General features: G+C 45.3%; 3 protein-coding genes across 12 annotated transcripts; 2 read left to right on the top strand and 1 right to left on the bottom strand.

Annotated features, from left to right (window-relative positions):
- The first annotated feature begins 3,157 nt into the window (after positions 1-3,157).
- Positions 3,158-3,613, top strand: LOC125507339 (elongation factor 1-beta-like). The gene is made up of 2 exons (XM_048671952.1): positions 3,158-3,304; positions 3,417-3,613. The coding sequence occupies exons 1-2, from the start codon at positions 3,184-3,186 to the stop codon at positions 3,611-3,613; spliced, it is 318 nt and encodes a 105-aa protein (XP_048527909.1). The 5' UTR covers positions 3,158-3,183.
- Positions 3,614-9,239: 5,626 nt separating this feature from the next.
- On the top strand, positions 9,240-16,190 carry LOC125510534 (F-box/LRR-repeat protein 17-like). 10 transcript variants are annotated; one of them, XR_007284654.1, is made up of 12 exons: positions 9,240-9,951; positions 11,441-11,542; positions 12,023-12,167; positions 12,249-12,433; positions 12,721-12,825; positions 12,957-13,054; positions 13,165-13,400; positions 13,482-13,548; positions 13,626-13,711; positions 14,901-14,965; positions 15,674-15,750; positions 15,853-16,190. XR_007284654.1 is itself a non-coding variant. In XM_048675748.1 (11 exons), exons 1-10 carry the CDS (start codon positions 9,440-9,442, stop codon positions 14,198-14,200), a joined length of 1,590 nt encoding a protein of 529 aa, XP_048531705.1. In that variant the 5' UTR covers positions 9,240-9,439; the 3' UTR covers positions 14,201-14,237; positions 15,674-15,712. The 10 variants fall into 10 exon arrangements, 3 of the variants coding, with proteins under 3 accessions (XP_048531705.1, XP_048531707.1, XP_048531704.1); XR_007284652.1 differs by having other exon boundaries at positions 15,652-15,750; XR_007284653.1 differs by having other exon boundaries at positions 14,901-15,012; positions 15,652-15,750.
- Positions 16,191-17,441: 1,251 nt separating this feature from the next.
- LOC125510535 (auxin-responsive protein IAA30-like) lies at positions 17,442-19,460 on the bottom strand. The gene is made up of 4 exons (XM_048675751.1): positions 18,969-19,460; positions 17,979-18,290; positions 17,821-17,882; positions 17,442-17,738 (listed from the first exon to the last, which is right to left on the bottom strand). Exons 1-4 carry the CDS (start codon positions 19,289-19,291, stop codon positions 17,701-17,703), a joined length of 735 nt encoding a protein of 244 aa, XP_048531708.1. The 5' UTR covers positions 19,292-19,460; the 3' UTR covers positions 17,442-17,700.
- Positions 19,461-25,538: the final 6,078 nt, after the last annotated feature.

Below are 25,538 nucleotides of genomic sequence, written 5' to 3'. Positions count from 1 at the left end.
AGGGAAAGCGCAACCTGCTGCCCCACCCCGGGTGGAACGGAACACGCGTGTCGTATGCTGCCGGCCATATACCTACCTAGTAGCACACTCGTGCTTCTGCTCCTTGTCTTTGTGGTGAGTGAGGGACGATTAGCAGAGCAGAGTAGCGGAGGAGGAAGCCCGCGTCGCGCGCGTAGATTGACATGCCGGTGTTTGTTTCCTGGGAGGTCGCGCCTGCGGGCGGGTGTTTGGATGGTCGTGTGGGATGGGACGACGATTCGCGATGTGACCTGCATTCTTGCGCATTCTCGCGCGGAGAGGCTAAAATTTTGTGTTTTGATCATTTTCTCAAACTTATTTGAGATCTGACTCTAGTTTTAATTTTTTTTCGAGATTTGACCCTTTTACTACCGTCGGGGACCATGGCGGTATGGTATAACAGGCTACCGCCAAGGACCCTGGCGGTAGGGTTGTATGCCCTACCGCCAAAAACCTTCTAAGTATTGAACACAGTGCGTGCTCGTGCCTACCGTCAAGCACTTTGGCAGTAGGATTGTGCAGGCTACCGCCAGCCCGTTTGGCGGTAGCGATGTTTCCAACCGCCAAAGTCTCTGGCGGTAGGCTGTTAGACCCTACCGACATGGACTCTGGCGGTAGCAAAAAGGTCAGATCTCGATTTTTTTTTCAATCTAGGGTCATATCTCGAATAGGTTTCATAAAAGGATCAAAACACAAAATTTTACGAAGCAGAGCAATGATGAAAATAAAGAGAGAGAAAATGCAAGAATATCGATAAACCTTAATTTTACATCAAAGTACTTTACACTTACCAATTGCAATCTTATCGTTTCTTCATGTGTCTGGCAGCAATTGTTCTCTATGGGGAAACAGTCGGTAAAGAATTCCAAGAAATTTTCAATGTATTCATTTTCAACCATGATAGTAAAAAAACAACAAAGGTAATAAAATTTACAACCGTGTCCGTGGAGCACCTAGCGACGACTACAAGCACTGAAGCGAGCCGAAGATGCGCCGCTGTCATCGTCCCTCTCTTATCGGAGCCAGACAAAACTTGTTATGGTAGATGGTCAGGAATTTATCATGCTAAGCCCCATAGGACCAATGCACCAGAGCAGCAACCATCACAAATGAAGAAAGTCGTAGACCAGAAAGATCAAACTTGTAAACACTCAAACAAAGACGGACGAAAACCGGATCCAAACAGATCCACCGAAGACCGAACGAATCCCGCGAGATCCGACAAAGACACACCTCCACGTGTTTGACGATGCTAGATGTACCGTTGAGACGAGAGAACGTGGGAGACATTATTCCTACTAAGGGACATTATCGTCGTCACACAGCGTCAACCAAGACACTGCACCTAACAAAAACAAGAACGGGGTCCCTCCCATCTGCGGCCGGAGGGGGGGGGGAGGGGGTGAGATCCTCCACACCTCCATGGCCCGGAGGACACCAAAGATGAGGCGGACTGGCGATGGCACCGACGAGAGTAGAAGGAGCTTTTCTTGCTGAGGAGTAAAGAGATACGGGTCCTCCCCGACTTTACATTCTTCTTGACACAATCTTAACTAATCTTAGGCGTACGTGTGAATCCCTCTAGTTTTCCTCCCATGATCCTTGGCCGCTACGACAAACTCTCCCCTACAGACTTCATTGACAGGTTCGTGGATTCGCCGCCCTTTTGCCTGCCGCTTTGACGGCCGGCGGCAAGGAGGATAAATCTGATGCGTCCGCTCCGGTGAGTAGTTTAAGTTAGGATTTTTTTTTAGACCTTGGAGGTGCAGTACTCGGACAGATGACAGTGTTTCTTCTTCAATTTTGTCTTCTGGGCTCCGGTTCTTCTCGAGTTCGTCCGTCTAGACGTAGTCGACGGAGCTCCAGCGCAGATTTTTGTTGTCTCCTTCGGGCGGTGAGGTAAGGATTTCTCGTCATGTGGTGAAATTTTGTGCCAGGTGTTTCAGATCTATGCAAGGGTTCAACAACGACGACTACAGCTCCAGGGCGCTTGTCCTTAGGGACACCTGCACAAAGACTTCTCAGTTGTCATCGACTAGGTCAAACCGGCTTCGGTAGGGGAACGGCGACAACATCGCGTTGGCGGCTCGTTCTGGCGGCAACAGTGGTCGTCCGGTGGTCTTGGAATCTGGACGTGATTTTCATTATGTCTGAGATGATTTGTACTTTCCGTGAACTTTTAGAGTAATACTCCTCCGTCCCGTAATATAAGAGCATTTTGACACTAATCTCAGTCCTCCAAAAAAAACTCTGAACTAAGCTCAAAGGTTTTTGTTTTGTTTTGAAAGGAACTAGTCTCTGAGGTTTGAAAAGCGAGGACACGCCGCTGGCAAGGCAAGCCGTTGACTCGTTCCATCTTCACCGGGCTGTACCAAGCAGAAGACCGTGATGACATCCACACGCACACAAAAAAAGATAGACCGTGATGACGATGTGATCAAATGGGAGCAACCAAAACACCGCTACTTTCCGGACATCGTCAGCAAAGACCACGCTAGGATGGAAATATACGGAACGTTTGAATCGTCGAAAGTTGGTTTGGTATTTTCACAGAACGTTTTGACTCCCGAGAGCAATTTTCATTGTTTTTTAGTTTGGAGGATTGCGTGCCGAACGTGGAAGTTGCCTTGCATCAACCTCGACGCGGCCGTACGCCTTTCCGTCCAACCCGGCCGTGCAGTGCAGTGCACGCACCGTGGATCGATCGTCCACGAGGCGGGACCTGTCCGGATTCGAGTTAGACACGCCCGATCGACGCACGCACGGAGCCCTCCCGAGCCGTGACGCCGTCGGCCTTCTCGATCGGTTGCATGCCTATTTAATTTGATGGCGGTCATCACGTCACGTACGCCAAACGCTCCAAACCCTAGCCGCCCCCTCTCCGTCTCCGGAACCGAGCTCCGTCGCCTTCGTCGTAGTCGGTCGATTCGCGGCGGCTCCACCGGTGAGTCTCCTCCCCTGGAGTAGTCTTCCAAGAAGTCTCCATCCGTAGCGTACTAGCGTTTGCTTTGCGTCACGTCGCCTTTACCTCGTCGACACCCAAGTCCACCATCAGACCGCCGCCATCGCCTGCCCACGTATTTTTGGAGATAAACAATGTCGCCGTTGTAGTTTGCTTTATTTTCTGACACTTGTGTAACCCTACTCACTATCTACAGAGAATCGATGGCGGGCGCGAAGTCGTCGGTTCTGCTCGACGTGAAGCCGTGGGACGACGAGACCGACATGGCCAAGCTCGAGGAAGCCGCACGGAGCGTCGCCATGGAAGGACTGACATGGGGTGCATGTATGTTTGACTTCCTTCTTTCTTTCGAAGCTATGTTTGACTTCCTTGCTACCTCTTAATCAAGAACTTGATTTTGGTTAAGTATCTGAACTATGCCACCTTGTTCTCGCAGCCAAGCTTGTTCCGGTTGGGTACGGGATGAGCAAGATGCAGATCATGCTGACGATCGTCGACGATCTCGTGTCCGTCGACGACCTCATCGAGGACCGTCTCTGCGCCGAGCCAGTCGACGAGTTCGTGCAGAGCTGCGACATTGCCAGCTTCAACAAAATATGTGCGTGCCTAATCCGGTCGTTCAGAATATTTTAGCTAGCTGCATCTTTCTGCTTTCCCTTCGACTAAACCTGTCTTATTGTCGCAGGAAATTACTCGTCGGATGCGAAGAAGCAGAATGTGATTTCGCAGCACAAGATTTACTAGCTAGTTGATTTTCTGGTTACCGAGTTATTCTTAGTTAGAGTAATACTTTGTTATTGTTTCGTCAGTCGTCATGTGCTTCCTTGTATTCGTTGTTTCGAGGAAGCCCTCTTTCCTCTGTGCAAGACTCTGTTTTTTTTTTTTGCTTCTATGAAAGGTATTTAATGTGGATGGTCAACTCGTTCCTGAGCACGATGAGAATATACGGCATGCCATTGTCAAACATACGAATCCGCGGCTGCGAGATGGCTTGACGAGAGTCAAATAATCAGCATCGAAGTGCCAAAAGGTCACCAGCTTACATTTGCGCGTTCATCAGTTTGTTTTTCTCGCCAAAGGGAAAACAAAGTTTGTCTACGACACCCGCGGAGGGGGGATGCTTTGCGGCTGTCCACTCAAATCCCCACTTTTCTTTCATTTCATCTTTGTGTCCTTTCTTGCTTTTCATTCATACCCTCCTCGTCCAATGTCCTCGACATCGTAGGATGTTTGCGGCCCGCAAACGCGCCTCCGCTCCTTGGACTATAACGCCGTCACAACCATCCCTCCGCAGGCAGGTACCCCCCCCCCCTCCTCCTGCCAACGACGTCATGGCCGACACCACACTCAATCAATTGACATTGAGCTTTTTCTTTAACTTATCGTTGTTTTCTGGAGTACATGGCGGGGTACTTGATGATCGAGGATGAGTTGATGTGCGAAGCGTGGTTGGTCATAGATGCGGAGTTTATACGGCATCCATCAACGCAATGTGAAGTCGATATCGCATCAATGATATGCCATCTGCAACTCGGTCATGAAGTTTCACACTTGTCAAGGAGGAGTCCAAACACAAGAGTACGGCTACACAACCCACCAGGGAAGTTGAAGCGGAAACGAAAGAAACGTGAAGAAGATAAGGTTGTCCATTCACCGAGGGTGGACATTTGGACCAAATCCGGATATTCGGGCTAAGGCCTGACAAAAGGGCTCCCTGCATAGCTTTCTAGACCTGCTTTTTCGGATCTAGCCTGGGCATCTGGACTTCGGTCCGGACATCCGGCACCTGGAGCACCTGTGGAGCCCGAGCCATGGAGCATCTATGGTCTTTTGTATAACTCCATCATTGTTTCCATTGAAATTCGGGGAGCTTTATTAAAACTAGAAGACATTAGAGCATCTACAAGTGCGGTCACTAAATTCGGCCCCTCAAACGCTCGCGGACATAGGAGGGCGCGTCCACGGGCACTTCAATTCTTGTCGTCCACATTCGTGTATCTCATATTCGTTACCCTATACCCATACTAAATCATGCAACGTAGATCATCAAATGGACATAAAATTGGACATGGAAATGCACATTTTGATCACCAAAGGATCACCAGGATCTCCAAAACATCGCCAAAGTTCACACAATCCATTTAAACGACGGGCAAGTATAAACTAGATTAATACAAATTTTAAAGTAAAGACGAAGACGTGAGGAGCTTCACCACTTCCTCACCAGCCCTTTGCCCTTCCGGCCGCCGTTGCTGTTGTAGGCGTCCGCGACAAGAGGCGGGTCATCGGAGTTGATGTCGTCGTCGGAAGAAGAGGAGATGATGATGCAACCCTTCAAATGTCGGACAACCTGCTCCTACTTGTGCTTGAGCTTGGCCATCCTCGCCACCTCTGCCTCCGCCGCTCCCGCTCGGACTGCTCAATGGCTAGCCGGGGTGCCTTGGCGTTCTTCCTTTGGAGCCGGCGAGGTTCCGTCTCCGCGGTCGTAAGTGACCGGCAGTAGACTCGCGCGAGAAGCCGCTTCTTCTTATCGGGCACCGCCGGCAACCCGCAGCGGCAGTGAATAGGTTGCTCGACCGCCTCCCTCTCCCTTACCCATTGCCTCTCGCGGCGGGTGGCGCACACCTTCGATTCCAACATGCGCGCTCGCGGCGTCGGCGGAGCGGGCACAAGAACGCACTGCTGCCCTTGCGGAGCAACAACTGGCGGGGGTGGGGCCGACAGAGAGGTGGCGCGGAGTTGCGCGACCCGGGATGGGCCAGCTCCGGCAGGCGAGCTGTGACGAAGCAGATCCGGAACAGCCCCCCTGTGTGCACTCGCGACTGCTCCATGGTAGTGCAGAGGGCCGGCTCATCCGCGTCATCGACGGAGCCGTCCGAGTGGCTGCCAGGGTTCAACATGTTCGCCGGCTTGCTGGAGATGGGCTTGGGTGATCAAATCGGATAAGGGAAGAAGACGTGACGGAGCGGAGCAGACTGAAGTGAGTGTAGGTTTTCCGGATTGGGTTTTTTGATGGGGACTTTTTTTGGTCGACAGTTGGTTGTGCTAACGTGGCGGGCGCGTCCGGCCGCCCCGTATCCGGCCTACATTTGGGCTGGATATGAAGGGGACAACCCGGACTTTTGAGGCCGGATCTTTTTTTTGACGCGTCAGTGACCGGTCCGCTCGTCCGGGTGTTTGAACACCGGTTTGAGGCGCCCGGCTATAGATGCTCTTACAATCATAAAATTATTGAAATACCGTCCCACTCACATGCTGAAATTATTGGAATACCATCCCACTCACATGTTGAGTCAGATGAAACTGCTGGCTCTCTTCCCTTTTTCTTAAGATTAGGCGTGACAATTGAACGAGATTAATCGCGACGACCAAAGATTAAAGGTCTCTAAACAATCCCTTTTCTTAACGACATGAGAGTATTATAAGAGAACTGAGCAAAAGATTGAAAATTCACAAACAACCAGCAGCTCAGCCAAAGAGAATCCCCGACTCAGGCCAAAGGCTTCATGCCGTCTAAATATGCTAGATGATACCTAGCATCTCCACCACTAACCAATGACGATTCACTTACATAGTGTCATTGCTTGGTGTAGCACCCGCGCTTGTAAGGGCGTTTTTAACGCCGGCTCTCAAAACAGTCACACTGTAGACTGGTCCGTACCAGCCCACGAAATCAAATACGGAAGCCGGCCATTCAACCCTGCCCTCTGATTGTTTTTTCTTAGGTCCACAACACTCAAAAAAATAGCAAGTGAGGGAAGAGACGAAGACGCAGGCTCTGGGTGGGGTTTTGGATGGTCCGGGGGTGTCAGAGTCCTGCATGGGGGAGGGTCGGATGCCCGCAAAGTTCCCACAACTTTGCTTCCGGTTTGCGAGATTTCGGACAGTCGGATGATTCCATGGACGTCTGCGGGCTGTTTGAGAGTTCGCATTAGAGATGCCCTAACGACATAACTATTTTGTGCCAAAAAAGCTCAAGTCTTGCTTTTGAAAAAATCATAACTCAAGTTTTGCTTTTGAAAATCCTTTCTACTAGTAGTTTCAATTTGAGTATTCTATCTCCACCAAGGTGACATTGCCAACATAAAAGAGAACTATCACCTTTTGTTAAGTTGTGCCCCTGTGTGCAACATGATCACATCCACTTATGTCTTTGCTATCTCTCAACCCAAAAAATTGTGGCAGTGTCCTTTATAAAAAATATGACAGTGTCCTTTATAAAAATTGTGGCAGTGTCCTTTATAAATTGTGGCAGTGTCCTTTATAAAAAAATATGACAGTGTCGCAACCGTGTGATCTAATCCCTGGCCTATTGACATTCACTAGTCGAGGATCAACTTGTGCCTTTTTCAAACCGCGGTGAACATCCTCGATGTTAACCCTCGATTCCAACTGAGGTCTCCTCAGTGGGCTCTACCTTCGTTGCTGCTTGTAGTGGTTCTGTCTTGGGACCCTGACTACTCTAGTGCGATCTCCCTTGTCTCCTCCATCACATTGGTGTGTCGATGACCACCGTGGCTCGCGCCAACCATGTACCCACCCCCATTTTTACTTGGACCATTGACAATGGCTACACTGCATCGAGACATACATATCAGTCTGTATATAATGTTTTTAGTTATGTCGATTGAGACTTAGTTAATTTCCTTTTTATCATTGTCATCTGAGTATTTAACCAAAAACTATCACATTTCACGGAAAACGTGATAAAAAACTACCACTTTTATGATTTTGTGCGGAAAACTACCATTTTTGTCCTAATTCGTGGCAAAAAACTATCAAGTCTCGAAACCGGTCGCTTCGCCCGCGCTAAGCACCAAACTGACCAACCGGTCCCACTTTTCAGGTGCCACGGTGGCCAACCGCCGCCCGCCGCGTGTTAACGGCGCGTCCGCGGTCGGAAACGGCGGTTGTCTGTTTGCGTTCAATGCACCAAAACGTGGGACCGGCCATTTGATGTTGATCCTCTGACGACGTCGTTTCCGACTGCGGACGCGCCGTTAACGTGCGGCGGGCATCGGTTGGCCACCGTGGTGCCTGAAACGTAAGACCGGCTGGTTAGTTTGGTGTTTAGCGCGGGTGAAGCGTCCAGTTTCGAGACTTGGTAGTTTTTTGCCACTGATTAGGATAAAAGTGGTAGTTTTCCGCACAAAATCGTAAAGTGGTAGTTTTCTGTCACGTTTTCCGTGAAATGTGATAGTTTTGGTTAAATACTCTTCTCATCTAGACTCTTGGTGGATATCAATGTTTTCCTTTGAAACGGTTGAAGGGACATTGCAACTTGGATGTATGATTTTATTTTTTTGAATAATTTCATTTTTAGAAGATGCCAAACCCACATAACCAAAGCTTGATATCCAAGCACGGTGCATTTATTCACATAAAGGCAAAGCTTGCGTGCATTGAACCATGGCACAAAGCCATTCACCACCAATGCTACAAAACACAAATGCTATACAACTCTGGATATTTCAATGTTAGTTTTCGAAGTTCCCTGGCATTTATTTTTCCACATCGACATACTCCTAGTAGCAAGTTTCCAAGCAAACCCTTTCAATTTTGGATGAGGATGGTCATACCAAGCATATGCTCCCTGTTTTCTAAAACCAACCGATGATGAACGAACATGGTTCCAAGACATTTTTTCTTTCACATGACCAAATGGCTTGATGGACCAAAAAATACTTGTCATGATCCTATCTCTGCACAAACACCAAACAACTTGTTTATTATACCACCAATTGACACCATCTGTAAGATTTTAAAACGGATTGGTTCCATTGCTTACGGTAGATTATGCTTCCCCCTCCCAATAAAATCTTGATCCTCGATATGGAAAGGCGAAGGATAAGAAGACAAAGGCGGTGGTCAACAAAGGTGCAACCTACAGTAGATTATATAAGAAAAAAGAGGCCGCAACGAGAAAATGAAGAGAGAAAATGCGCGAGGCATGTTCCTTTTGCTTGCTAGCTCGAGTGTTGCTACATGCAATACATTTCCAAATTTCGAAAACGCCGATTTTGCCCGGTCAACCGATTCGCGGACGTTCCAAGGAAGTAGGGCCGAAACAGGCGCAACCGCACCGAACCCGAACTTGTCTCTCAACCAAACCAAAAGAGGGAAGAAAAAAGGGCAGGAGCTGCCTGCAACGCAAGCCGGAAAGCCGCACCAGTTCCTTGCATCATCCTCGGTCGTTCGTTCAACTAACAAAACAAAAGAAAAGAAAAAGAAAATCAATCTCGAGCGAGCCAGCCAGCCGTGGGTTGCACCGCACGTCGACGTGGGCGGGCGCTCGCGGCGGGGCTGGGCTCATCTCCGCCACACCCTCCCATCCGGGTCTCCTCCTGCGGTGCCCCAAAAAATGGCGCCAATCCCTCCCCAATCTCCCCCCCCCCCCCCCCCCCCCCCTTTCCCCCCCCCCCCCCCCCCCCCCCCCCCGGCGGGGCAAACCCTAACCCCATGTCCTCCTCCTCCTCGCTGCCCGCCAAGCCGCCCCCGCCGCCGCGCCCCAAGACGCGGGGCAGCTACAACTGCGGCCGATGCGGCCAGCCCAAGAAGGGCCACGTCTGCAACCTCCCCTCCCCGGCCGCCGCCGACGGCGCCGCGCCCCCCTCCCCGTCGCCCTCCTCCTCCGCCGGGGACACCCGCCTCCGCCGCGCCCTCTCCTTCGACGACGCCCCCGCGCCCTCCTCCCCCGAGAAGAAGCCCAGGCCCGACCATGACTTTGCCGGCCGCACCATGGAGCTGGGCGGCCGGGCCGTGCCGGTCGACCTCGTCGTCGAGGTCCTGCGCCGGCTCGGCCCCAGGGGGGTACTGGACGCCGCCGCCGTCAGCCGCGCCTGGCGCGACTGCGCCGACCGGGTCTGGCGCGTCGCCGAGGAGCTCCGCCTCCGCCCGGCCGCCGCCGGCCTCCTCGGCGCGCTGCTCCCCCGGTGCGCCGCGCTCTCGCGCCTAGTCCTCCACATGGAAAGGTGAGGGGACCCGGACGAATCTGAACAAATCTTGTCCCATGCGATGCGAATTTGACGCGATCTGGCCAGATCGATGCTGGATCTTCGATCGGCGCCTGCTCCGGACACGAGCTGTTATGCACAGCTTTTTTTTATGGCTAATAAGGCTACGACACAGATGACCACTGGAGTAGTAGTATATATGTTCCTAATAAAATCTTAATATAAACAAATTCAATAATAACAAGTAGTATATCGAGAACCTGGGATTTCTGAACGACTTCCAAGGTGAACGGACGTCGGATCTGATACTCGCTCCAGAATGTTTATTTCTGGATTGCTATGCTAAGTGGTAGGTTATATTTATGTTTGTGCACAGAAACTTGTCAAAGTAGAGGGTATCATGGAAAATGCTGACAGTCTGTGCCTTTTTAACTTCGCTTATGGAAGATCATGCATGTCTTTGTGGATATTGAATTTGACATGCTCTTGGATGAGTTGGTGGCCAGCTGAAACTCATGTAGGGTAATGAGTTTGGAGATTTCAGTGTTTTGGACAATATTCTGTTGGTGCTGCAAGATTGATTTGCAGATTTTTTACCCGTACTTTAGTTTTAAAGCCTCTACCAGGCCTTGGTTGAATTGTAGAAAGCGCATAATGAATGGAGTTGGTCTACAGTGATGCAAAATGCTCAATTACTGCAAGAACAGTATGCTATTTCCGAACATAAAAATTATTGTTGCTTATCCCTTGTGAGCCTGTGAGGATACAACCACAAACTAATAATTAAAGCACTAGAAACTGGTTAGTGCAATCAGTTATTTGATAATGTTTCTTGTTGCATTTGTCTGCATAGAAGGAATATCCATATATTTGTAGTGCAAACAAAAGGAGCCTTTTCAGGTCTTCTTTGTTGTGACTGATCAAATTTATATTTGACAAGTTGGCTTATACTGACATAGTGACATGCTGTAGTTGCTAGACCCATTATTCTATATACATGATCAATAGATCATCCCAGGTTGATCATCGATTATCATCCATAATATTCTGGTATAAGATTATACATGCCACTTCTAGTTTTAGAATCTGTGTGCGCAATTGTTGTGTGCAGTTAGGGCCTTGTTAATGACAAGACAAGACTGCTTGTCTTCTGTGTCTCTTAAAGCTTTTCACATCCAGCTGTTGGTTATGTATGGTGAAATAATGATATGCACGTAAGTTGAACCTAAAGTGAAGTAAATGCTTTGTGATATTCCAAATATGGTCAAAGCAACATCGTTAAAATCTAGCTTTGGTGCTTCAGTATATGTTTCTCTGTCCTGCTTATTTACAATGAAATTACTGTATGCACCCAAGTTGATGCGAGTGGATTAGTAAAAGCCATGCATTGTTTTGGATCTAGCAAAAGCGACAATTAATATAGTTCCAGTCCTCCCGTGTTTGTTTCCTATGCCGATAAAAGGTGTTCACTGGGGACATGTATCTTATTTGTATATGTTTGATTCAGTGCTGTTGATGCCACCATGCTGTCATGTCTTGCATTTTCCTGTTCAAGTTTGGAAACTCTGGAGATCACCATGGCCGACAAGGCAATCAACAATATGACTGGGTATGTTGTAACTCTAACATTACTCGTACATCCTAAACGCAATGTTGGCATCTATACATCTTTTTTGAAATTAAGTTATTTAGTTTACACTATTTTATATCAAATACACTTGCTTTGTTATAATTTGAATCACTAGTTTTAAAGGTGTCTTCTCTTCTCAACTAATAGTTGCCTACCTTGCAAGGTCAGATACAGTTAAGGTGTGATTTTAGTTTTACCTTGTAAATGAGGATTTGTACTTTTTTTTTTCATATGTAATGCAATTGCAGGTTGATTATTTTTGGATCTTTTGTTGGTTGATTTGTCACACCGTGTTATGTTATGCTTGCATGAAACTAGTCTATGTTCCATTTTCTTGCCATTCAAGTTGTGTTGAATATGCGTTGATTTTGAAATAGCAATGTCATGCAAATGGATAGAAGGTTCACACAATCTCCGTGTTCAGCTCCTATATTAACTTAAGTTGGTCTATTCTAACAGAGAGGAGCTAAGTCGACTTGTTTCAGAGAAGCGTTCTCTCTCAGTTCTCAAAATCGGTGGTTGCTCTAATCTTGGTTTTCTTAATCTAAGCTCGTCAAGTCTTAGTGTCCTTTGGCTATCAGATCTTTGCTCCCTTTCAGAATCGGTAATATTGTGTGCTATTAGTATTTACAGTTATATCAACTTTATTGTGGGCATGAATTCATTGGACACAAATTTGTTGTAGGTCATAAGCTGCCCTAATATGAGCGAGCTCTCCCTGTGTTTCACACAACAAAGTACTGAATGTACTGACCTGGTTAGTTTGATGGATGGCCTGGGCCGATCGTGCCCTAACTTAAGAAATTTGCACATATCATCAATTCAACTATCTAATGAAGCCGTGTCCGCTCTAGAGGGTGCCAACCTCAGGTATATTTCTACCCCACCATGCTCTTAGCACAATTTTGTTGTATTTGAACTCTAGCGTTATAGTTCTTTTTATTTTATTTGAAGAAAAGGGGTTCCCCCTGCCCCATTTTTATTAGAAACGAGACAAAACAGAAAACAAACTGTTCCCAGCCCTCAGGCTGACCCAAAGTAGCCGAGCCAGAATCTTGTTGTATCTGAGCTATAGCATTATAGTTCTCTTCTCACTATAATTCCAGCTTCATAATATTTCAACCTCTAAATCTCAAATCTCATTATTGCTTCATCAGGGGCTTGTGCATGCTATCCTTGATTCTCGGTTCAAAAATGACAGATGCAGCTGTTGCATCTATCGTCAGATCTTGTGCAAGCTTGGAATTGCTTGATTTAAGTGGGTAAGCTCCAATATATCCTTTTGGATATAAAACTAAAGTTATGGAATTAACATAAAGGTGATGATTATTTTCATATGGCGTGATACTTCAAATTAGCTTATGCAGTTACTTGTTTTTTTATTATACCTCAGATCTAGCATCAGTGATAGTGGTGTTGGTATGATCTGCAAGGCGTTCCCTCATACTTTATCGAGGCTGCTCCTTGCTCTCTGCCCAAATATTACTACATGTAAGCTTTATATGAATTTCATGGTTTTTTATTTCTGCTCCACCGAAAATGAATTCGCCAGTCAACCATTACATGTTCCAGTGTTAAGAATCTCTCTATGTGTTTTCTAGGTGGGATCCAGGCCGCAACAGCACAATTGCCACTACTTCAGCTCATGGACTGTGGAATGAGCTTACGTTCTAACTTGCAGAATGAAAAACAGGGGGCTTATTTTGGTGAGATCAATGGAAGGATTAGATTGTGCCCAAAATTACCCACCTTAAAAAAGCAACCTATGCGCCAAAAGCTAATCATAAAGCATGATAATTTGAAGAAGCTCAGTCTATGGGGCTGTTCAGCAATAGATGTAAGCCTTCAAATTTTGCCAGCAGAGATTCACTCATGTCCTTTATGGATATAGTCTTGTTACTAATTTCACATATGGCAGGCTTTGTATGTGAAATGCCCAGAGTTGATTGATCTGAACCTCAACACTTGTACAAATCTACACCCAGGTATTGTGTCACTTTTTCATGAGGCTGTAAAGTTGGTAGCCGCTTTTATTATTATAAACAATTTAAATATTTTGCAGAGCGGCTGCTACTTCAGTGCCCAAATCTGAAGAATGTACATGCATTTGGATGCCAAGATATGTTGATTGGTGCAATAAAAAACCAGGTATTACTTTGTTAAAACATTTCCTCACCCCCGAAGTGAACTTTCATTTCAGCTTGAGCTTTCTTCCAAAACCCCTTTCTTTATGTGCGCTGGCCAGTAGTTTCAAGGTTATTGGATTAACATGTTTGAAGTGCTAAGCAGTAACCGTTTGCAATCAGAAAGTGGGAACTATAATCTCAAAAAAGAAGTGAGAAATATGCTATCTCAGTATTAGCTTTATATTGTTTAAGAATTTTGCTCACCAGTGTTTTTGGTCCACCCAATATGTGCAAGCGTGTGCATAATTAGACTGAACCAAACAAACCAGAACTGAACTAAAAAGTTTACTCCTGTCTGAACTGCATTTCAGTTAGAGAAAATAGCGACGTTTTCCTATTTGGTGGAAAAAATAATTTAATTTGGCTCTTGGTTTTTGGCTTGCCTTTTTCCCTTCAGAAACTGATAAACAGAAAGAATCTAATGAAGCAATGTGTATCAACTGGAGTCTAGCAAGGAGTAAGCTGTGAAGCTGAAGGTGTATCAGGCTGTAAGCTTCTTTAGCTTAGGAATCATACTATTGGAAGCAGTGCACCTACTTTATTACAGTCTGCCCTATGTAGCGTGTAACTATGTTGTAGCCTAAGGTGCTGTAACAAACCCCTTATCTCTTATGCACCGCAAAGCAGTTGTTGCAGCCTACCTAAAAAAGTATATAGTAGCATACTAACCAACTGCGGATTTTCTGCTGCCAGTTAACAATTCAAAAACATCACTTCAAAGTTGTATCAGTCATAAAAACAATTGTATATACACATTGTACGATGAATTATGAGCCTGAAAATTTCGGATAAAAAATCTGACCATTTGTATGGTATGCAAATAAAACAAGTTAGGAGTGTATACTAATTGTAAATCTACAGAGTATTTGTTACAGAGCACATACATGATCATAAATTTTTGCCTAAAATTGGCAGTTTCAGATATCAACCAAAATAGAACTGAATTTTTGGCCTGGGCTTATATGGACCATGATTTTTCTCCCAAAGTGTCTCCAAAATTATGAACATGATTTTTGTCTGATTGTTTCCAACACTTAGAAGTGAGTTTTTGGCCTGGGCTCATATGGACCTGAATCATTTGAGATGTTCTGTTTTCCTTTAAAAAGGATATAGCAGGCTTAGGTGACATCCTGGGCCCTCCAACTTTGTAGGTCTACAGGCCCAAACAGCACACATGAAGGATACTACTAAAGCCCACCTGTATACGAAAACCTAGGTACTCCCGTCAATCTCCTGATGGTTTTGATTTCTTGCTCCTATCAGGTTGGCACTTGATCTACCATCCATAGTATTGTCACCTTGTATCATTTTTGTCATAATACTAGGCATTACTGGCACCAATCTGGCTATATGTGGATGTTAGATATATCACGGTAGTAGTGATGGCCGTGACTCCGCATTCTATCCATGTGTCAGGCAACATTTGATGGTGTATCAGGTTACCATATAATTTGTTTAAGTTAAAAATGACGAAGTTAGTTGCTTTTGATACTCTTGGCATTTCAGAGTGTAGTGGAGAAACATTCTGGTGGTAAACTATGAAATGAAGCCATAATATAATGCTGTTAGCCAACGTTTTTCGCCATATATCATAATTTACCGGTAGTTGGCAATTGGTTCAAGCCTCACACATGGTTACTGCATAGTTAACACAAACATGAACCAGAATAAAATTTAGTTTGGACTTTTGAAACGGAAACAAACTGAAAGAGCTAAATTGAGTTGTAATAATTTATTAATTCAAGCACAGCAGCACACTTACAAAAATATAGTGGCACCCAACAAATTAACCGGTACAAGAAAGAAAACCCGCCAACTTACCTTTACAGTTTTGAGTCAACAAAGGTGAAAGAGCATTGCCCCTGTCTTCGTTTTCCAATGTATTGCCACAAATTTTGCCAGGTTCTGAATGAGTTCGCTGCAGCTGAACCACATCTTCCATGCAAGCGGCTAGCAGACGGTTCAAAACGGGTTCAGCTGTCACAGTTCCCACAAGAGCAGGCAAGCATCATTTCACGCATCGCGTGATATCTCCTAAGCATCCTACGTTATATCTCCTAAGCATCCTACCGATGCATGCGCTGACTCTCTTGTTTGTTTCAGCTACCGGAGGACAAAATATGGATTGGATTCAAGCGGTCGGAGTGCATTGTTCATCTTGATTCTTGATTAATAATAACAATCACATAACCATAGCTAGAGAACCGCTCATTGTGCGCACTCTGATTTGTGAAATTAGACAATTGGCGAGTATTTATTTATTTGTTTTGTGCATCTCCAAACCCATAATATATGTAATGTGCCTGTTGTATAAGCTGCTACATGGAAGTGAAACTTGCATCAACTGGTTTTTGGGTTCCCACTGGTGTGCTCCGCTTGGCCAAATTAATATGTAACCATATTATTTTTTGGTGCAATAAAGTTGTGAATCATTTAAACTATTCCGCCAGGCATGTTCAGCTGCATTGCTTAGTACAGACACATATAAAGTCAATTTTTCCTGTTAGACCAGATGCTTGTTGAAATGCCATTCCTTCAGTTGTGAGGGAGAAAGTCTTTATGCCGGCAATCTTTGCTGTCATGCCACTTGATTGGACTTGCGAGACGGAGGAAAATAATGTAAGATTCTTTTGCTTGCTCTAGTTGGAGCAATAGAAAATCACCACATTTCTTGAAGCTTGTCATCATCGCTAGGGGACACAAGATCCTCCAAGGAAACATGTCATGCGTAATATAAAGTAGTACCTTCAACTCCAAACGCCTATTGGATACTACTTTTTGATGTGATAACATCTTATATTATGGGACGGATGGACTTGTAGCATGAAAGGAGCCAACAAAAGTTGCTGCACCCTTTTAATTGCTTAACCAGGGAGCAATAAATCGTACCCTTGCCATAGAATACAGCTGTGCGGCAGTGTATGACGCCACTGAAATTTGTATGAGAACTCGACTCAAAACAAGAAGAAAATAAATTTGTATAAGAACATGATCCCCCTATCCGGCCCTACGCACATGGCCTTGTCCCCTGCTTTAGGTGGCTCAGAGATGTAGTACTCCCTCCTTTCCAGTTTATAGTGCTTATCTCAAAATTTTAGTTTTCCATTTTATAAGGCTTAATTTGGTTGTTCCTCATCACATGTTCAGACTATAAGATGCATTAAATCATTGCATGCAAGTATTAAGAGAGAACTGACCAATGCATGCACTTTATGCATGCATGCATTGCAATTAATGCATCCATAAACATAATTTTTTGAGAAAAACAAGAGCATTAATTGGGTGCTTTTGCAAACTACAAAAAATATTTCACCACTCATCATCTACCTTGGTTGATGAGATTTTTGAATTGAGCCTTATAAACCAGAAAGGAGGGAGTATATGGAGATGGGCGTTTTGAGTGTGCATCACACCGCCAGCGCATGAAACATTGGCAATGTTTCTTGTGTACACACACGTCTAATTAACACAGAGGAATGAACCTGGACGCCACGGAGCAGCTTCATAATCATAATTAAACAAGGCTGCCGGGCGATTATTTGTCCAACGGCAGCGTGATAATTGAGCGCTGCTGTTGGACAAACTGCAAGATCCCTGCAGTGGAAACTGGTGGTGGTAGGGTACCCACCATCTGACTTCTTTTCTTCTGGATAAAAAATAATGGAAGGGCATCTTCTGCCTTTTCTGTGCGCTAAACGGAAATGACAAGGCATATATTGACTACTGTAGTGCGTAAACAGTGACATGCCGATGACATCTTTCTCACGTATACATACTATACTACATTGTATAAATGACAACAAGTTGGAACATACGTACTTATGCAGATAGTAGTGAACTAATCGAGGCGATAACGGAACTTTGACCGGATCGTAGCGAAGTAGCAGTAGTATATTATGGTACAGAGTGGGGGCAAGCAGAGTCGTAATCTTGGAATGGACACTACGTCGATCAGCTCCTGCTCTTGCATTTCTCCATTGCCCTTGGCGCTGAAAAACCGTAAGACAAAGGGAGTTAGCAAACGGCCATCGAGCATGCAAATGTAAATCTGAAAATTAAGAGGGCACCGACCGAGGCCGATGGCTTCTGATCCTTTCATTATCCGGAGGCGCTTGCACGACGCGACGAACATCCTGCCAGAGCGAGAAGAAGAAGAGATTATTAGTAAGTGAGTAGCACCAACATGAGAAGAGAAAACATGCATGCATGGGCTTTAACTAATTACTTACTCCCAGGGGACGTCGCCGACGAGCATCCAGTCGCCGTCCTTGTCCTGGTAGGTGGGCACGTAGTCGGAGCCGCTGAGCAGGTCCACCAGCTTGCTCTCGTTCATGCCCGTCATCCCCTGAGTCGGAGTGTTGCCGATGGTGAAGGAGCTGAACATCTTCTCCAGGGCCTTGGACAGCTCCTGGTAGCTCTTGTAGGTGCCCATGTCCACCTTGCGCAGGTAGGGCGCGCCGTCCATGCTCACCTTCACCAGCGCCGCCGCCAGCATGTTCCTCCGGAACGACCGCACCGGCGGCCACCCCACCGCCTGCGCCCTGCTCCACGTGCCAAACATGAATCAATCAATTAATCAATACTAACTGTTTACTTAGAGAAGTTGTGGGTGGCGGTGATGATGATGATGGCGACGAGCGAGGACATGCAGTGCTAGTGCAGACACAGTTTGCAGGGGGAAATAGTAGGTTCCTTTTCCTTTTTATCGTGTCGGCAGGGCCGGCACTAGCTGCGCTTCTCCCCGTGCCATTGTTGCGCCCACCCCACCACATGCGTCGCTGCATTCATCACTGTACGTACCCTCGTTCCCCCGGAAACGCCGGTGCAAAAGTGCTTTTTCCTCTTTTCCCCCCTCACACAAGCGTGCATGCCACTAAAATTTGTGTGCTAGAGTGAAGCATGCACGCATGATGTTGTAATTACAAAAGCTTAGTTTCCTTTTCCTAGGCTAGTTCTAAAACATACTGTACTACTCTTTCCGTTTCATAATATAAGAACGTGTTTGACAATAGTCGTATCAAAAACGTTATATTATGGGACGGAGGGAATACATTTTTCTTCCGAAAATTAAAGCACATTCATCCTAAGAACTATGAATGATCCTCTTCTTTGAGGGCACGGGAGGGCCTTGAGATTTTTCTGGAGCGAGCTAGTACGTAACAGGGAATCACATTTGCATGCAAAAAAAGTAACGAGGGACGAGGAGGAGGAGGACGTACTTGGGCGCGCGCGGCTTCTCGGGGTCCGCGTCCGGCTGCGCGGTGGTGACCACGCTGCTCTGGCTCGGCGACCGCTTCAACTGCCCGTCGACAGCAGCCGGAGACGGCGGCTGCGCCTCCGCGACACCGTCGGCCACTTCCTCGTCGTCCCCAGACGGCGGCGCGGCCGCCGACGCAGGCTCCAGCTTCAGCACGAGGTCGATGGTCTCGGCGTAGCCCCTCTTGCCGGAGCTCCTCACCGCGGCGGCCGCCTCCTCGGCCTCGTTGCCGCCGCCTGGCAGGCCGAGCCGGAGCTCCGTCTCCTCGAACCCGAGGCCCGCCATTGGTCTCCTGCTCCAATGCACCAGACGCTCCTAGCTGGGTTTCTTCTTCGCTCCTTGTGAGTTTGCTTTCGCGTGTCTGCTGCTGCTTGGGCTTGGCTTGTGAGCAGAGCACAAATAGACGGGAGGATGGCTACAAAAGAGTATGGCTCCCTCTTGCCGGAAGTGGCGTGGTATATAATTGAGATCCCTATATGATATCGGAATGAACAGGATACGTATGCAATTTGGCCATGTCCATGCCAAAGCAGGTTAAATGGTACGTACACGCTCCATTCCTTCCAATGGAGTGCTACCGATGGTGGTGTCAGTGCAACGTCCAACGTATCGTACCGTCAACCCGTACACGCTAACGCAAGTATGGCAGTAGTATTATGTGGTACATGCTGGCAGCGAACCATCTCAACATTCTTTTTTGGACTTGCCATATATAGATTCCATAGTATACTTGTTAGTAGTAGCCAATATCTATACTACCCCCTTCCGTTCTTATTAATGGAAGCTTTCATTTGTTCCTGGTCAAAAAACATGTCAACATCTACTATACATCAAACTAGCTTCATTAGACTTATCATAAATACTCTCCTCGTTCCTAAATATAAATCTTTGTAGAGATTCCACCGCAGACTACATATTTTTCTAAAAAAATTTGCGGGGGACCATAGACTACATATGAAGCAAAATTACTGAATCTATACTGTAAAATACATCTATATACTACAACGATATGTTGTTTATAGTGGAATCTCTATAAAGACTTATATTTAGAAGAGGGAGTATATAGATATGGGAGTACATATTTAAAATTCCCCGATAGAGCTGGTTCACTCGACCCGGTGCGTGCACGGGAGCTCTCAGCCGACTGTTCTTTGGGTCCCTGACCCGATCGTACCGTACGGATCGGAGTGCCCACACGGCACGCGTACGTTTCACGTACACTTGCGGCTCCCTGCATGCACGTGCCGCTGTTTTTGGTCCCTAGCCCGACCCCGACGTACAGGTAGCGAGCAGTAGCGGATGAATGGGGCTACGAGCTCGTGACTTTTTGCTGCACATCGTGTACGGCCCCGGCCGACGACGCACGCGTGCGCGACTGTGCCGTCGTTCCATTCCAGTGTGCCGTTGTTGCTTCACGTGTGCGCGCCTTGCGTATTCCTGTGGGACTGGCACGCACGCTTGCACACAGTTTGTTTCCCTTTGCAGAGCATTTTCACGTGCATGGATATCCGATCACGTGGGGGCCATCCGCAGCCTGCTTGGCATTCTCATCTCTCCTGTCTGTAGGTGTGTAATTTTTTTTCGAATCTACTCCCTCCGTTCCCAAATATTTGTCTTTCTAGCGATTTTAACAAGTGACTACATACAAAGCAAGATGAGTGAATCTACACTCTAAAATATGTCTACATACATTAGTATATGGTAGTCATTTGAAATGTCTAGAAAGACAAATATTTGAGTACGGAGGGAGTACTTACGAGACAACTATGATCGGTCATTCGTTCTTGTATACAACCGTTATTCGGTTGGTTATGCGGTGGCTGTACATACAAGATGGAAATTGATTCTATATAGGGTATGTACAATGGTTGATAAGATAGTTTTATTTCAAGTTTGGCATTTAAATTAGAGATGACAAAAAAACATGTCTATAATGGGTCATTTTTGTGTCTTATCTTCAATAATTAGTTGTTCCTAAAAACATGATGAGACAAATTGTGCTAAGAGATCATCTCTTGTCTTCTCTTAAATAAGATAAGACAACCTTCTCTTATGATTTCTCTTTCCTCTACCTCATCATTTATCCTACGTGCCACTCTTAAGATAGAATCATTGTACATGCCCAAAACAGGACCAAACTTTCCGCTGTTTGGGGAACAGTCACTGTGCGCCCGAGTGCCGCAACTCTTGGTGTCCACTCAGTTCGTTGGCACGCCTTGTTATGCCGTCCGTGCCCCGCCTTGGCATCGAGCATCGTCAAGCTTCAACTTCCTGTGAAGGTCTGATGAAGTCCGCACTTCCCTCCGTGGCGCTTTGTCGTGGGTCTTGGGCATCTGTCGTCTTTGGTATCGCTTGCTCCGCAACCCCGTCTGAAGTGGAGTCCCAGTTCGCTCTGGCAGATCAGTCTAAGAAGCCGCGAGGCTTGTTGGTGCAGGTTGGGAGCTTTCTGGAGCAGCCGGAGGTTACCTTGAGCATGCTCTTCCTTGTGTTGACTATGCTGCCGACTGCTCCGACGTCGTGTCCTTCTCGTGTGCCTGGTGTTGGTTTCGTAGAAGACAAGGGGACATAGCTCTACGGCTGTTTCTCCGCTCGTGCCAAGGTCAGATCATCGTCATTGTCTGCCTTGCCTCCTATGTCGTCTACCTCCGTAGGCAAGGGCATCGCCGTGGTCGTTGCTCCTGTGCTGCAGATCATACTCGAGCCTCAATGACAATGTGTGGGACCTGTTTCGCCTCTCTCCATGGAGCATATGGAGGCCGCCTCTGTCATGTGAGCAACTGGAGGTAACTGAGTCCATCGTGCCTTCTTCAGTGAGGGCTTAAACCTGTCTAAACTCTTGTGCGTACTCTTGTTTTCACATAAAAAATGGCAAGGAAAACCGTCCGAAAGGTTTCCGGACAGTCTCCGGTTGGGTTTGTATACTAGTGGACGTCAACATACAGCGTATATGATTCGCAAAACAATCAAACGCACAGTGCGTGTATATTTGCTGACCCTACAGACCCACGCTAGTCATGGTAGCTGTGGCTACATATCAGGCCTGATAAGCTAAACCAAGTGATGATTAGGGAGAAAACTACACAGTAGTTCCAAAAGCAACTACAGTTATTAATGGCCATCATGTACGAGGGCATTGCAACACATGGCATCTTTTCAGACAAGCCGAACAGGAATATGTGCACCGATCGTGGGAAACCCAGCCGAGAGGTGACATAATTTATCACCATCGCACCGTCTCGCATCAACACGTACGTACCAGCAGCTAGTCGGTGCACTTGTCAGGTGGATCGTCTCACATGTGATATGTGCGTGCACCCCGGCCCATACCAGAATCCAAGGGGTACGCTCTCTGTGGGCGACATCAACAGTAACGCTCAACAACAATATTCCAATCAAGGACCGTTGAAACACGCACAAATAGCCTAGTTTACTCGCAAACCGGAGAATCTAAACAGCAAGCGTATGCCATTAGTTTACCACCCACAAACCGAAGAATCTAAACAGGAAGCATATGTCAGCCTGTGTGTGCAGGAGGTTGCAGGAACAGATGGTATCTCGTTCTGGAATAGTCAAATTGCTCCTGCATTGATGCAGCCAATCATGCATGCATGTAATGTGCTAGTACTACTAGACCAATGTGACAGACAGACTGACAGACAGGGAATCTGTTGGTAGCGCGTTAATTGGGTGGACGAGCAAGTTCATCAGGCAGCTAGATCGGTTGGTTGTTGGCTACCACCGATCGCGAGAATTAAACGAGCAGCTTAGATTCATTGGTTTGGGTTAGATTGGATTGGATTGATGCTGACAAAGTGACAACAGGAAGGTACTGAGCACATACAACTGGCTCCGGCTGCGAAAACAATTACTTAAAGCAAATCCTCTCATGATGCAGTACGATGTGTCGACATATGCAGGGGCATCCCGAGTACTCAGGACATAAAGAAACGGAGGAAGTTTGGGTGGGTGTGTAGAGAGTAGAGAGACTGCTAGGCGACGACCTATAACTTTGATTAGTGCCATGCGTTGCCAGGGGGTCTTGTCCTCTGATTAGTGATTCTACCGAATCTCCCTAGATGTTTGGTTCTTTTGTTACTGTATGGCTTGCGATCTTGGCGAAATTGTTTGCGTAGGGGCAGGATATCTGATACTCCCACCGCTCACAAATATAAGGTGCTTTGAATATTTCAATATGAACTACATGCATACTGAAATGAATGAATAAACATACTAAAACATTTCTATTTCCATCAATTCACAAGAAAGTTAGAGCATCTTTTTATATTCGTCGATTGCTGTTTTAATCGCTTGGTTTTTCTTCTTCTTCACTTAGGCATAATTTTGATATTATATGACTTTGCTCTTTACCGGCGTGTTTATTTGTGTGTGTTGACTGGTTGTGTGTATCTTAACTGTCCAGTGACCGGGTGTATGCTTATTGTGTCCACTTGATGCTTTATTTTGAGTCCATAAAATCCACCATTTTCCAAGAAAATACTTGTGAATGGAGGGAGTAGTTATAATTGATTTTATTATATCTGATAATGAAACATTTTAAATTTGAGTTATGCTGGTTTTTTAGAGACGATCTAGATATAGTGGTTACTTATGTTTTCGTGTGATGTTTACTGTGGTAGGAGTGTACAGGATAGGATCAGTGGCAAAATAGAGCTAGAATTCTTAGGAAAAGAAACTTAAGGGTTGGAACCTGATTTATGTGTGGTTTTAGAAAAAAAGCAGACATTTTTCTTTGTGCAGGCTATTGATGATGTAGATAAAGAAAGTGAATTAGCAGGCTGAGTAGAGATAACTATCTAGCTAAGAAAAAATAGAAGAAGATTTATAGAAAATTCATAAACAGGGGAAATTAAATGATTGCAAAGGTCTAAGGAGAAATGCTCTAACTTCTTATTTCATGTCTAAAGCTCGTAGTAGGGAAAAAAATTATGTATCTTAACAAAAAAAACAAAAAAAATGGAACTACCTATGAGCAACCATAATGATTTGATGCTCACTGCCATTGGATCATGCTATTTGACGACCCCAATCTCCTTGATTATCCCAGAGCGTCAATGGGAATTTTGGTTGCGCTATGGCCGAGTCCTGCTCAGGCCACCGTAAATGGGCCACTGCTCCGGAAACCAATCTAGGACATCTTGTAATGAGGTGATGCATGGAGATAGAGATCTATTCTTATTTGCCACTACATTTTATAAGGATGTATTTGGACCTGCTGATATGCTGAATACTTCACTTGATGTTGACTAGGTATGTGCCCGTGCGTTGCCACGGGGACCAAATATTTTTTAACAAAATAAGATGATCGTATGGGGTAAATTTTGATGCACAACAAGTAGACAAAATAAAATAATGTTTTGGTTATATAAAGTGTAAATTTTCAATCTTGTCTTAAACTGTCAAAATAGGTATGTGCCTGTGATTGATCTGCTTTATTGGATTACCAAAGGTAAGATATTGATTAATATTTGTTTGTTTACATATCGGATTTTTTTGCTGTTTATTGAGTTACCAAAGATTAGGGATGGAAAACCAGGAAAATCGGTGGTGGGTCGGATGTTGGACGAAGGGATGGTGGGAAGAAAGTGAAAGATGAAACCATACATTCTTTTAAAGTAATATAGATATAGAGATAGATATGTGCCTGTTTTATTGGATGATCTAGATAGTACACTTTTAGATAGAGAAGTTACTTTAGAACAGATTAGGATTGTAGTTTTTTTATATGAAACATAAGATGGTCTTTGGCCTTCATGGTTTGACAATAGAGTTTTAGCATAAATGTTGGCATATCGTGCGAAGTGATTTTCTTGCTTTGTTTAGAGATTTATATAATGAAAAATAGATTTGAATAGATTTAATTATGGCTTGCTTATATGACTGCCTAAATCTGGAACTAGTACTTTGCAGCAATATAGACCCATTTGCCTGCTCAATGTTATTTTCAAGGTTTTTAATAGGTCATTAATAACAGAGCTATCATGGGAGCTAATAAATAGTTGCTCTAGTACACGCTGCATCCATAAAAGGTGGACATATACTTGGTCGTGTCACTGATTTAAATGAAGTGTTGCATGAAATTCATAGAAAATAGATGATGCAATTTTCTTTATAATATATTTTGATAAGGCATATCACAAAATTAACTAGAAATTTCTAAAACTTGGTATGGAGAAAAATATATTTCTACTAAGCACATTAATTAGGTCATGCAAACTGCAGAGAGGTAAAGTAGATGTGATGGTAAATGACTAGACTAAACCTTTGTTAGAAACAAAAAAAGGTTTGAGATGGGGTGGGCTCCCTTTCTCCTATTATGTTTAATATTGCAATAGATACATTACACCTACTTATGTAAAAGGCACACAAACATGGTTTAATTTGGAATTTAGGTCAAGATTAATTCCCATGGTGTTAACATGTTGGAATATCCAAATGACCCTGCTTTTATGTTTAATGAATGATGATGATTTGAAAAGTGCTAAGAATGTAAAGTTAATTATTATTTTATTTG

Source organism: Triticum urartu, chromosome 5 (genome assembly GCF_003073215.2).
Source record: "Triticum urartu cultivar G1812 chromosome 5, Tu2.1, whole genome shotgun sequence".
Lineage (NCBI taxonomy): Eukaryota > Viridiplantae > Streptophyta > Magnoliopsida > Poales > Poaceae > Triticum > Triticum urartu.
The sequence above is the reverse complement of the archived record's forward strand: the minus strand, read 5'-3'. Positions and strand labels throughout refer to the sequence as shown.